The sequence below is a fragment of the Balaenoptera acutorostrata genome, chromosome 13 (assembly GCF_949987535.1).
Source record: "Balaenoptera acutorostrata chromosome 13, mBalAcu1.1, whole genome shotgun sequence".
Classification (NCBI taxonomy): Eukaryota; Metazoa; Chordata; class Mammalia; order Artiodactyla; family Balaenopteridae; genus Balaenoptera; species Balaenoptera acutorostrata.
In genome coordinates this window covers 93,567,779-93,582,103 of record NC_080076.1, presented here as the reverse complement: position 1 = coordinate 93,582,103, position 14,325 = coordinate 93,567,779, and the positions used below count along the sequence as shown (strand labels likewise).

The window sequence follows — 14,325 nt, the reverse complement described above, 5'->3', positions numbered from 1 at the left end:
GTGGGATCTTCGTTGCAGCATGCAGGATCTTTATTTGTGGCCTACAAACTCTTAGTTGCGGCATCTGGGATCTAGTTCCCTGACCAGGGATTGAACCAGGGCCCGCTGCATTGGGAGCTTGGAGTCTTAGCCACTGGACCACCAGGGAAGTCCCTATAATTTCATTTTCTTTCCACATGGGAAGCCAATTTCCTCATCCCAAGTGCGTTCAATTGCTAGAGCTGCCATAACAAAATATCACAGACTGGGTGGGGTAAACACCAGAAACGTATTTTGTCACAATTCTGGAGACTAGAAGTCTGCTTTCGCGGTGTTGGCAGGTTTGGTTTCTTCGAAGGTCTCTCTCCTTGGCTTGCAGGTGGCCGTCTTCTCCCTGTGTCTTCACATGGTCCTCCCTCTGTGCGTGTCTGCGTCCTAATCTCCTCTTCTTTTTTTTCTCCAGTTTTATTGAGGTATAATGGACATACAGCACAGTATAAATTTAAGGTGTACAGCATAATGATTTGACTTACCTACCCCATGGAATGATGACCACAATAAATTCAGTGAACATCCATCATCTCATATAGATACAAATTTAACAAAATAGAAGAAGTTTGTTCTCGTTGTGATGGGACCTCTTAGGCTTTACTCTCTTAACGACTTGGAGCAGTATCCACAACACACAGCGGTGCTGATTCTGTTTACCGCGTCACACATTCCATCCCTAGTACCTATTTGTCTTATAACTGGAAGTTAGTTCCTGTTACACAACACAGTGATTCTGTTACTGACTTCGGTCCTTGGACACTTTAATCAACAGAAATTGGTAAGTGGCCAGACGAGGAATTCAGGCAAGGCTTTACTGGGACTCACACTGCAAAACAAGAAAAGGTGCCCTTGCTTGCTTTCTGAGGTGGGGCAAGCTGGTCCCCTAAATGGGGTGAGGATAAGGGCAGATCAGGGGGTCGGGCCAGAGGGGTGGCTTAGGTGGTCTGCCCACCCCCTTGGTGCAGGGATCATGCACAGTACCCTGCTTTTGCTCACTAAACCTCAGAAGCATCAGGTGGTTTTTAGCCTTTTAGCATCTTATTCATAATTTGCCCCAATTGTGCATGCATGCAGTTATTTTTAGTCCCTTATAATTTCTTTGTATCTGTTGCTCAAGGAGACGTTTGTCCAGGTGCCAGCACTGCAGCAAATGGTCCCAGATCCCAGGTGCCAGCCTGTCTCAATTTATATTTCTATACATTTCAAAATGATCACCACAATAAGTCTAGCTACCATCTGTCACCATACAGGACATTATATAATTATTGATTATATTCCACACACTGTATATTTCATACCCATGACTGATTTATCTTGTAACTGGAAGTTTGTACCTCTTAATCTCCCTCACCTATTTCTAGCCTCCCCCACCTCCCTTGCCATTTTGAAGGAAAAAAAAAACTATTAGAATTAATAAATGAATTCAGAATAGTTGCAGGACAAGATTAATATACAGAAAATCTGATGCTTTTATATATAGTAATAATTAACTATTGGAAAGAAAAGCAAGAAAACAGTCCTGTTTAAAATTATATCAAAAGGGCTCCCCTGGTGGCACAGTGGTTAAGAATCCGCCTGCCAATGTAAGGGGCACGGGTTCGAGCCCTGGTCTGGGGAGATCCCACATGCCGCACAGCAACTAAGCCCGTGAGCCACAACTACTGAGCCTGCGCCCTAGAGTCCACGAGCCACAACTACTGAGCCCATGTGCCACAACTCCTGAAGCCCGCGTGCCTAGAGCCTGTGCTCCGCAACAAAGGAAACCTCTGCAATGAGAAGCCCGTGCACCGCAACAAAGAGTAGCCCCCGCTCACCACAACTAGAGAAAGCCCGTGTGCAGAAACAAAGACCCAATGCAGCCAAAAATAAATAAATAAATATTTTTTTAAATTAAAAAAAAAAAGTGAGCATATTCCCTAGTAGTCAACTGGTTAGGATTCCACACTTTCACTGCTGAGGGCTCGGTTCAATCCCTGGTCAAGGAACTAAGATCCCACAAGCCACTCAGCGTGGCTCCCACTGCCCCTCAAAAAAAAAAAAAAAACAGTATGGTACTGGGACAAAAATAGACATATAGATCAATGGAACAGGATACAAAGCGCAGAAATAAACCCACACACTTATGGTCAAATAATCTATAACAAAAGAGGCAAGAATATACAATGGGGAAAAGACTGTCTTTTTCATAAGTGGTGCGGGGATAAATGGACAGCTATATGTAAAAGAAAGTAGAATATTTTCTCATGCCATACAAAAATAAATTCAAAATGGATTAAAGACCTAAATGTGAGACCAGAAACCATAAAACTCCTAGAAGAAAACATAGGCAGAACACTCTTTTGCATAAATCATAGCAATATTCTTTTGGATCTGTCTCCTAAGGCAAAGGAAACAAAAGCAAAAATAATCAAATGAGATCTAATTAAACTTAAAAGCTTTTGAACAACAAAGGAAACCATCAATCAAACAAAAAGACAATCTACTGACTGGGAGAAAATATTTACAAATGATATGATAAGCAGTTAATATCCAAAATATATAAACAGCTTGTAAAACTCAACATAAAAAAAAAACTCAATTAAAAAAGGGGCAGAAGACCTGAATAGACATGTTTCCAAAGAGGATATGCAGGTGGCCAATAGACACATGAAAAGAAGTTCAACATCACTAATCATCAGTGAAATGCAAATCAAAACCAACAATGAGATATCACCTCACACCTGTCAGAATGGCTATCATCAAAAAGACCACAAATAACAAATGTAGGTGAAGATGTGGAGAAAAGGGGACCCTTGTACACAGTTGGTCAGAATGCAAGTTGGTGCAGCCAGCATGGAAAACAGTATGGAGGTTCCTCAAAAAACTAAAAAGAAAAGTACCATATGATCCAGCAATTCCACTCCTTGGTATATATCTGATGAAAAGGAAAACACTAATTCGAAAAGATACATACACCCCAATGTTCATAGCAGCACTATTTACAATAGCCAAGATACGGAAGTGACGTTAAGTGCCCATCGGTAGATAAAAGGATGAAGAAGATGTGATATATATACTGGAGTATTACTCAGCCATAAAAAATAGAATGAAATCTTGCCATTTTCAACAATATGGATGGAAATACAAGGTATTATCATGCCTAGTGAAATAAGTCAGAAAGAGAAAGACAAATACTGTATGTTATTACTTATCTGTGGAAGCTAAAAAATGAATGAATATAACAAAACAGAAAGAGACTCACAGATACAGAGAGCAAACTAGTGATTACCAGTGGTGGGAGGGTGGGGAGAGGGGCAAGATAGGGGGAGGGAATTAAGAGGTACAGACCATTATGTATAAAATAAATAAGCTACAAGGATATATTGTACAGCACAGGGAATACAGCCAATATTTTATAATAGTTTTAAGTGGAGTATAATCTACAAAATATTTTAGTCACTATGTTGTACACCTGAAACTAAAGTAATATTGTAAATCAACTGTATCTCAATAAAAACAAAACATAATGAAACAAAAATAAAAATAAAGTGGTTATTGATAGGTCTGTACTTATTCCCATTTTGTTATTTGTTTTCTGGTTTTTCAAATTCTTTTCTGTTTTGTTCTTTTAGTTTCTTTCCTTGTGGTTTGATGATTTTATTTTGTAGTACGCTTGTGTTCCTTTCTCTCTAGTTTTTGTTATCTTTTGTAGGTTTCTGATTTGTGGTTACCATGGAGTTCATATATGTTACCTATAATGATATCTACTTGTTTTAAAATGATAGTCATTTAAGTTCAACACATTCTAAAAGGTCTACATTTCTTTACTCCCTTCCCCCACGTTTTGTGTTTGTGATGTCATATGTTACATCTTCATATCTATCCCTTAACTGTTCAATGTACTTACAGTTGATTTTACAATTTTTGTCTTTTAAGCTTCCTACTAACTTATTTAAGTGGTTGAGCCTCAGCCTTTACTATACATTTGCCTTTACCAGTGAAATTTTACTTTTCCTATAAAATTCTTACTTCTTGTTGTAGCCTTTTCTTTTCCACTTAGAGAAGACCCTTCAACACCTCTTGTTGGGTCGTTTTGGCATTGATGAACTCTTTCAGTTTTTGCTTGTCTGAGAAGTTCTATGTGAATACCACATTGTCTTACTATTCTAGCTTAATAAAAACCTCTTGTCCTCTTGTATCTAGGAAGGAAAGCTCCACTGATTGTTGAGCATGTTCATTATTGTCATGTATATCTGAGACCTGTAAACATTCATGTAAATATTAGAATTTGTTTATCACATTTCAAGAAAAAATTATTTTGTTTTGATTTATATTAAATATATATTTTATAAGAATTAATATTTTACAATATTGACTCTACTCCTCCATTAATATAGTATATCTTTCAATTTTCAGTTTTTTATGAACTTTTATAGAACTTTAATTTTATTGTTTTATTAATAAATTCTCAGTTTATATAGTTTCTTAAACATTTATTCCTACAGGGACTTCCCTGGTGGTCCAGTGGATAAGACTCTGCCCTCCCAATGCAGGGGGCCCGGGTTCAATCCCTGCTCAGGGAATTAAATCCTGCATGCCACAACTAAAGATCCCGCATGCCACAACTAAAGATCCCACATGCCACATGTAAGACCAGGTGCAGCAAAAGTAAATAAATAAATAAATATTTTAAAAAAGATTTATTCCTAGATAGTTCTCATTTTAAAGTCAACATTGTATGAGATGTATTCCTAAGTAGTTTATCATTCCCAGTGATATTATGAAGACAAGCTTTTTTCCCCCAGTATAATTTCTTTTTGCCTATTAATTGTGCTGTGAACTGAACGTTTGTGTCCCTCCAAAATTCATTTGTTGACATCGTAACCCCCAATGTTGCTGTATTTGGAGATGGGGCTTCTAAGGAAATTAAGGTTAAGTGAGGTCATAAGGTCAGGCCCCGATCCCATAGGGTTAATGTCCTTATAAGAAGAAACACCAGGGAGCTGGCTCTCCTGCTAATCTCGGAGAGGCAGCAGTGAGTGGTGGTGTGAAGCAAGATCTTAATCCCCTGCCCAGGAATTGAACCTGGGTAGCCTGGATGAAAACCAGGAATCCTGGACTTCCCTGGTGGCGCAGGGGTTGGGAATCCACCTGCTGGTGCGGAGGGCGCGGGTTTGAGCCCTGGTCTGGGAAGATCCCACGTGCTGTGGAGCAACTAAGCCCGTGCGCCACAACTACTGAGCCTGCACTCTAGAGCCCACGAGCCACAACTACTGAGCCCGTGTGCCACGACTGAAGCCTACACGCCTAGAGCCCGTGCTCCGCAACAAGAGAAGCCACCACGGTGAGAATCCCACACACCGCAACAAAGAGTAACCCCCACTCACCGCAACTAGAGGAAGCCCGTGCATAGCAACAGAGACCCAGCGCAGCCATAAATAGATAGATAGATAGATAAATAAAAATTTATTAAAAAAAATAAAACAGGAATCTCAGCCACCACACCCCCTGGCTCTTGCCCCCAGTGAAAGACGCATTTCTCATGGAGGCAAACCTGTAAAAACAGGTGCAAAGTTTATTATTAGAGACACAGCACAACAACAAGTGGGAGAGCACACAGAGAAACAACTTGTTCAGTTAAGACAGAAGCAGGGCAGAGACGGACACCCAGAGAGAAAGGGTGTGGGCATCCCCCCTAACAAGGAGGAGCCCAGTAAAGAGGCGGTTAAGTCACTTATATAGGGCAGTTCTTCCAGGTCTCTGTTCACCTCTGGCCAATTATCTGGTTTCTTTCTCCACACCGTCCTGCCCTAGGACCCTCCCCAGCATGCATGCGCAGCTTCTTTCCAACATGGATTCCAGCCCAGAGGCCTATGGGATGGCCTTAGCATCACCTATTATGGGGTGGTGCCCCCTCCTTTTGACCCCCACGGAGGCTTTCTGCACATGTGCAGTGTCTCCCTTGCCCCAAGGATGGTAAATGTGTGACCTCTTGATCTATTACTCAAACAAGGGTTAGCCCGTCTCTGTTCCTGCCATGACTGTTATCTTAAGGCGTCCACAGGAGACGAAGCCTGGCTATTTACCCTGTTTCTGTTGTTACTTCCATTTCAGAGAGCAAACAGGAGGCTGATTTTAAATGTCTAACCTGGAGCCCACCTATCTCCTGTCTCAGGAAATGCAAACAGGAGACTAGTTGTGTCCGGCCCGAAGGCCACGTTTTCCTGCCCCATGAAATGTAAGTGGGAGGCCAGTTGTAAATGCCTAGCTTAGAGCCCATCTATCTCTTGCCTCACTGGCACACACACCAAGGAAACCCATGTGAACACAGTGAGAAGGTGGCGGCTATTTACAAGCCAGGAAGAGAGGTATCACCCAAAACCGACCCTGCCGGCACCTTGATCATGGATATGTAGCCTCCAAAACTGTGAGAAAATAAATTTCTGCTGTTTAAGGCACCAAGTCTATGGTATTTTGTTACAGGAGCCAGATCAGACTAAGAGAGATGGTGTACAGGAAGAGAATTGATTTGTACCTAGCAACAGTGCTAAAATCCCTTTTCAGATCTTGCTTCGAATAACCACAATTCTTCCTCTTTCTTTCCAGTCCGTATAATTCTTAATTTTCGTTTCTTGTCTTTTAGTGCGTTGATTAGGGTGCCAGTTCAATGCTTAACAGTATGAGAAGTAGGGGGGTCAGCTCAGTTGTTCCTGATTTTATAATGTTTCTAAAGTTTTACTTTAGGTATGATGTTTCCTGTAGGGGTTGGTAGCTATCCTTTATTATCTTAAAAGGAAGTTAGTTTCCATTTTGAGTTTGTTAAGGACTTGATTATGAAGAATTGCTGAAATGTACTGAATATTTTTCTTCAGCTATATAGGTAGTTATGTTTTTTTTATTAATCTATTTCTACATTAAGATTAATATGATGCATACATTAATAAGGTCTAATATTATCTTGAACATATTATTTATTTACTTATAAGGTTGAACAATATGAAATTGTCCTTTTGTGGGCTGGTCCAGTTCCTCTTCTACATAATAGATGACAATTTAGTGGCTTATTATATCTCACAGTTTCCTGGGTCAGAAATTCAAGACAAGCTCAGCTAGGCAGTCTTGTCTTGGGGGTCTCTCATGTGGTTGCAGTCAGTTGATGGCCAGAGCTGGAACAGCCGGGTGGTGTAGGCAGCTCTCGCTCTTCCCGTAGCCTCCGGCCTCTTCACTGGTCTCTTCTTGTGAGTTGTTTGCACCTCATCACAGCACAGCAGCCTCAGGGCAGTTGGACGGCTTACCCGGCTGCTGAAATCTTCTTCATCAGGGAGAGCTTCTGAGAACAAGGTGTGAAGCTGCATCTCCTTTCATGACCTGGGCTTGGAAGCCACACAGCTTCATTTCTGCTGCAATCTGTTGACTATGAACAAATCAGCAGCCCATCTGGATTCAAGGGGCAGGGTGCGAAGACCTCTCCTCCCCGTGGGAGGAGTGGCAAAATCACATTGCATATTGTAGAAGAGGGTGCTGTGCAGGAGGTGTTCTTGTAGCCATCTTAGGGAAACAAAACTTACCACAGACTGCCCTCTGGCTTTGACCACTGACATCTGCAAACCATAACCGTCTCCTGCCCCAAGACCCCAAATGTCTCATTCCATCGCGGCGTCAGGTTGAAGTCCAGGATCTCATTCTCGAAATCAGGCCCTGCGTCAGGTGAGGGTCTTCAGGACTGCTCCCTTGGGTACCGCTCTTTACATACTATTCTCTCAGTCTTCGTCTTACACACTTGAAATATGACAGTGGGGCAGACAGAGGAAGACTTCTATAGATACTCCTATTCCAAACTGGGGACAACAGGAGTCCCCACACAGCAGCCGCTGGTCCACAGAAATTCCAAATCCTGCTGGCTACGTGTTACCAGTTGACTGATTAGGGTCCGGTCCTGCTCGCGTGGAGCTCTCCGTACCTCTTAGCGGCACCTTGGGGCTTGGTTCTGCCGAGTCACGCTTCCTTATCCTAAACGTGATCCACGTTTGCCAGAGTGTCCTTCTCAGCCTCCTTCCTGCCCAAAAAACGTTGGAGCCCAAAGAGCTCTTTATTTTGTCCAGGGTTTGTCTTTTCAAGTTAATATGGCTGGATTTTTTTGTTTTTGTTTTTGTTTTTACAAAGTATATTTTATTTTATTTATTTATTTATTTTAAGACCTGCTCACTGCAGTGTTACAGAGTAGATGGGGGGATTAAAGGAGGGGTTATTGGAGAGAGCTCAGAGCCCTGACCCTTGAACCTCGGCCCCATAGCCACCTCTTCTTTGCCTCCTGGGTACCCTCTGTCCAACTGTGGTGACAGGGATGTGAAATCTCTGCAAAATGTCAAGTTCGTATTTAGTGTCTTTTATAGGCTCTGCTCTGCACCTGCCCCCCTCCCTGATCTCCTAGTTTCATTGAGATCCTTTTTAAAAATTTTATTTTATTGAAGTATAGTGATTTACAATGTTCTGTTAACTTCTGCTGTACAGCAAAGTGACTGTTTTATATATGTAGATATTCATACATATATTCTTTTTTTTTGAATTTCTGAATTATATTTTATTTATTTTTTTATACAGCAGGTTCTTATTAGTCATCAATTTTATACACATCAGTGTATACATGTCAATCCTAATCGCCCAATTCAGCACACCACCATACCCACCCCACCGTGGCTTTCCCCTCTTGGTGGCCATACATTTGTTCTCTACATCTGTGTCTCAACTTCTGCCCTGCAAACCGGTTCATCTGTACCATTTTTCTAGGTTCCACATACATGCATTAATATACGATATTTGTTTTTCGCTTTCTGACTTACTTCACTCTGTATGACAGTGTCTAGATCCATCCACATCTCTACAAATGACCCAATTTCGTTCCTTTTTATGGCTGAGTAATATTCCATTGTATATATATACCACATCTTCTTTATCCATTAGTCTGTTGATGGGCATTTAGGTTGCTTCCATGACCTGGCTATTGTAAATAGTGCTGCAATGAACATTGGGGTGCATGTGTCTTTTTGAATTATCGTTTTCTCTGGGTATATGCCCAGTAGTGGGATTGATGGATCATATGGTAATTCTATTTTTAGTTTTTTAAGGAACCTCCATACTGTTCTCCATAGTGGCTGTATCAATTTACATTCCCACCAACAGTGCAAGAGGGTTCCCTTTTCTCCACACCCTCTCCAATTATGGCTGGTTTTAAATTTTGTGGTGTGTATGTATGTGTTTATACTATCTTTCAGTTTACAAGTAGCCTTCACTTTTCCCACTTCTTGCTGGGACCCCTACAATTAGTTACGCTTCTATTGTAATTTTGTCCTGTATTTTCCTTTCTACTCAAACATGTTACAATTTCACCATTTTTCTTTATTAGACACTCATGTTATCTCTTTAGTTAGCATGCCTGTGACCTCAAGTAATGGAAAATATTCTTGGGAATTGAGGCTGTAATGAGACTTTCTTCAAAATGATTCTCCCCAGATCTGCAACTGGGACCTTAGAACTCACCAGCTGACTCCACAGCTTACCTCACTGAGAGCTTGTTGATTTACCTCAATTCTTAAAGACGAAGCTCCCAAATTTCTGTTTTGAGAGTATTTTGGTGGAGGGGTTTCGTGGATGTACATATGAGTTGTTGGGAGGATACATAGGAAATGGGGGGAAAATTTTTGTGGGCTTTTTAATATATCAATTAGGCAAAAGCCACATCTTCAAAATATCTCTTAGAGATAAGACTTTGTCTGCCTTGGGCTCTCTGTGAACGTTCTGTGTTAACACTGACAGAAGCTCTGTTTTTTATGAGAGGATTCACAGAGGCTTTACCATAAGGTCCTTAGAAGGTTTTTCTTTTCTCTGAAGGGGTACACGAGGCACCCCCTTAGGTCTTTCTGAAATCTTACCTAAGGATTTTACAGTCCCTGAGGACCTTTCTCGTTTTGAGAACACTTTAACTGGCTGAAAAGACTGTACTGGGCCATTGTCACTTCCTCATGGACTGGTTCATTTTTTAGCTCCTCTCTCTCCTCTCTCATTTTATTATAAGCAGTGAGAATAAGCCAGGTAACACAGTAACACTGTGTGTAGAAAACTCTTAGCTCGGGACTTCTCCGGTGGCGCAGCAGTTTAGAATCCACCTGCTAATGCAGGGGACACGGGTTCGAGCCCTGGTCCGGGAAGATCCCACATGCCACGGAGCAACGAAGCCTGTGTGCCACAACTACTGAGCCCGCGTGCCACAACTACTGAAGCCTGCGCGCCTAGAGCCCGTGCTCCACAACTAGAGAAGCCATCGCAAAGAGGAGGCCGTGCACCGTAACGAAGAGTAGCCCCTGCTCGTCCCAACTAGAGAAAGCCCGCGCGCAGCAACAAAGACCCAACGCAGCCAAAAATAAATAAATTAATTAATTAATTTTAAAAAAAGAAAGAAAACTCTTAGCTCTACCATTTGAGGTCATTATGTTATCGAACCAAACTTGGGTCCACTTGCCCCCGCACAGCAAAGCCAATCTACTGACACTGGTTGTGGTGAAGGAAAGGGTAGCGTTGACTGCAGGTGCCCAACATGGGGCCAAGCAAGAAGCAAGGTTGGCCAGTGCTCGACAAACACAAAGTTCCCGAAGGCTTTCAGGGAAAGGTTTTTAAAGACAGGGTGAGGGAGGGGGGTTGTGGGGTGTGATCAGCTCGTGGACCTTCTTCTGATTGGTTGGTGGTGAGGTAATCGGGAGTTGGCATCGTCAACCTTCAGGTTCCAGCCGGTCTGGGGTCTACGTGCTTGTGGGCAGCAGACAGTTAACTTCTGACACCTGGTGGGGGTCTCAGTATCTGCAAAACAGCTCAAGGACACGGCTCAGCATAGTATCTACAGCCCTTGAGGAGGAACTAAAGACCTTTGACTTTAACAGCTAAAGTATTATTATTTTGTCTTGCTTGACTGTTTTCCCTCTTTTCTGCATTTTCTCACTTCTCTGGTTGAATTTGTTCTCTGGAACTGGGGGAAGGCCTAGGAGGCTAAAGGCTTTGCACAGACAAGAGGCAGGCAGGGCTCTGGTCGGGGTGCTGTCCTGTTCTGGGAAGGCCCCACAGGCTCCTGCTGGGCTACGATTAGGTGCGTTTCTATTTTCCATGTCCATTAGGTGACAGTGTTGAGATACTTTCTGCCACTCATAACAAAGTCTCCTTTTCTCCATGTTCCCATAACACTCTCCTCATGTCCCTTCAAGCCCCCATCAACAACCTCCTTGATGACCTTCAGGCTCTGCTAACACCCTTCCTAAGGGCCCTTCAGGCTTTCACTAACATTTTCCTCAAAAGTCTTCCAGATTCTGCTCACCACCCAGTGCCCAAACCAGTGGCAGATGTTTTATGGTTTTGTTGCAGTAGCACCCCACTTCCAAGACCAAATTTCTGTTCCAGTCAGTACTGCTGCCTAAAGCATGCCCCCAAACTGTAGCGTACATAACAACAAAGATGTTACATCTCTCACGGTTTCTGTTGGTCAGGAGTCCCGGGAGGGTTTGGCTGCTGGTTTATGGTTCAGGGCTCCTCGTGCACTTGCTGTCCCTTGGTGGCTGGAGCTGGAAAGTGTGGCACTGGAAGATGTGGGGCTGGATGGGCATCTCTTTTTCTCCATGGAGCCTCAGAGCCTCTCTACGTGGTTTCTCCACCGGCACTATCTGAGGTTTCTCTCTGAGCACCACAGCCTGACGGGCTGCTCACAGGGCCGCCAAAGCTTCAAGAACACGTGTTCCAGCAAGGAAAGCAGAAGCACTTTCTCCACAGTCTTTTAGCTACAAACAAGTCACCAGCCAACAGGACTCTCAGTGGGGGTGTGTCACAGTCACATTGTAGAAGAGGATGCCAGATGGGACATGTTGTTACAGTCAACTTTGGAAAACAAAATCTGCCACAGGTGTCAATAATGGGTCCATTGTTGGTGATTTCATATAGTTCCACCTAACATAGACATATACATATGTGTGGGGGAAGAAACCTGGATTCCATTTTATTCAGAAGTTTTTCATCTATTAGATTGACCTCTACTTTTTTTTCTACTGTGTCTATCCAGTTTTGGTGTGAAGGTTATACAGGATTGTAAATGAGTTTGAGAGTAATCTATCCTTTAAAATTTTTCTAGCACTGCTTGTATAACATAATGATGATCAAGTCCTTCAATGTTTGGTGAAATTTTACTGTTCAACAATCTAGGCTTGTTACATTTCATTGAGGGATTTTTGACTACAATTCAGTTTCTTTATTTGTGATTGATTTATTCAGTCTTACTTTTTCCTGCTTGGTCAATTTTGGTAATGTATAATTTACAAGAAAATTGAAAATTTTAATCTAAATTTTCATATTTAGTGGCACATTGTTATTCTTAGTATTCTCATATAATTTTAAAAATCTAAATTATCTGTGTTTATGTCCCCTTTTTTATCTAATATTAGTTACAAGTACTTTCTCATGAATGTTCATGAATCTATCACCCAGTCTGAGAAACAGAAAATTACAAATCACTTGCAGCCTCTGTCTGCTGTTCCTCCTTTCCAACTCACTGCTTTCTCCACAGAGGTAGACACTATCCTAAATATTTTCCTTATCATTATCTTGCTCTTTTATTTCATCATCTTATCACCTACACATGTGTGTCTAAATAATATATAATTCCATTTCACTTTATTGGCCTTTAACTATGGTATTATATACAGTCTTCTGAGAATGACTTTTTTTATTCAATACTATGTATCTAGGATATAAACATGTTGTTTATTCAATTGTAGTTTATTTCATAGTTACAGCATAGTATTCTATTGACTGTATATAATAGTTTATTCATTCTTCTTTTACATCCTTATTAGATTTATTTTGTTTTAATTAAAAATTTTATCGAGATAATTGCAAGTTCACCTGCAGTATAAAATAAAATACAAAGCGATCCCTAAAACACTTTGCCCAGTTTACCCCCAGTGTTAACATTTTGCAAAACTACAGTGTAATATCACAGCCAGAGTACTGACATCGATACAATCCACAAGACATCCTAAGATTTCCCCAGTCTTACTTACACTCAGTTGTGTGTGTATATGTATCAAGTTCTATTTGATTTTATCACCTGTGTATGTTTATATACCAACGACTACAGTCAAGATACAGAACAGTTCCAACACACACACAAAATTTATTTGTGTAATTTTATACTTTTGAAAATGAATTCATTTTTATTAAATCCTATTTTATAAAGTTTTTCTGGTGTGTAGAAGTAGAACTGACTTGGATATACTGACCTGACATCCAGTGACCTTGCTAAATTCATTTTTTCTTTCTAACTATATTATTTACAAATGATTTCATGCTACTGAAAAGTTGAAAAAATGCTACAGAAATACAGAATTTAAAGAATTGTTAAGAATGCCTGATTGGTTCAAGATGGCAGAGTAGACGGACGTGTGCTCACCCCCTCTTGCGAGAGCACCGGAATCACAAATAACTGCTGAACAATCATCGACAGGAAGACACTGGAACTCACCAAAAAAGATACCCCACATCTAAAGACAAAGGAGAAGCCAAAGTGAGACAGGAGGAGGGGCACAATCACAATAAAATCAAATCCCATAACTGCTGGGTGGGTGACTCACAAACTGGAGAACACTTATACCACAGAAGCCCTCCCACTGGAGTGAAGGTTCTGAGCCCCACGTCAGGCTTCCCAACCTGGGGGTCCGGCAACGGGAGGCAGAATTCCCAGAGAATCAAACTTTGAAGGCTAGTGGGATTTGCTTGCAGGACTTCGGCAGGACTGGGGGAAACAGAGACTCCACTCTTGGAGGGCACACACAAAGTAGTGTGTGCATCAGGACCCAGGGGAAGGAGCAGTGACCCCATAGAGACTGAACCAGACCTACCTGCTAGTGTTGGAGGGTCTCCTGCAGAGGCAGAGGGTGGCTATGTCTCAGTGTGAGGAAAAGGGCACTGGCAGCAGAAGTTCTGGGAAGTACTCCTTGGCATTGAGCCCTCCTGGAGTTGGCCATTAGTCCCACCAAAGAGCCTGGTAGGCTCCAGTGCTGGGTCACCTCAGGCCAAACAACCAACAGGGAGGGAACTCAGCCCCACCCAACAGCAGACAAGCAGATTAAAGTTTTACTGAGCTCTGCCCACCAGAGCAACACCCAGATCTACCCACCACCAGTCCCTCCCATCAGGAAGCTTGCCCAAGCCTCTTAGATAGCCTCATCCACCAGAGGGAAGACAGCAGAAGCAAGAACTACAATCCTGCAGCCTGTGGAACAAAAA

The 14,325-nt window shown here is 42.0% G+C and overlaps 1 protein-coding gene across 1 annotated transcript in view; it reads right to left on the bottom strand.

Moving 5' to 3' along the window:
• Positions 1-5,558: 5,558 nt before the first annotated feature.
• ZNF26 (zinc finger protein 26) overlaps positions 5,559-14,325 on the bottom strand; it is a 31,818-nt gene continuing 23,051 nt past the window's right edge. The window contains exon 4 of the mRNA XM_057526052.1: positions 5,559-13,580. Coding sequence (XP_057382035.1) covers positions 13,558-13,580 — 23 coding nt within the window. The 3' untranslated portion in view covers positions 5,559-13,557. The remainder of the gene's footprint in view (positions 13,581-14,325) is intronic.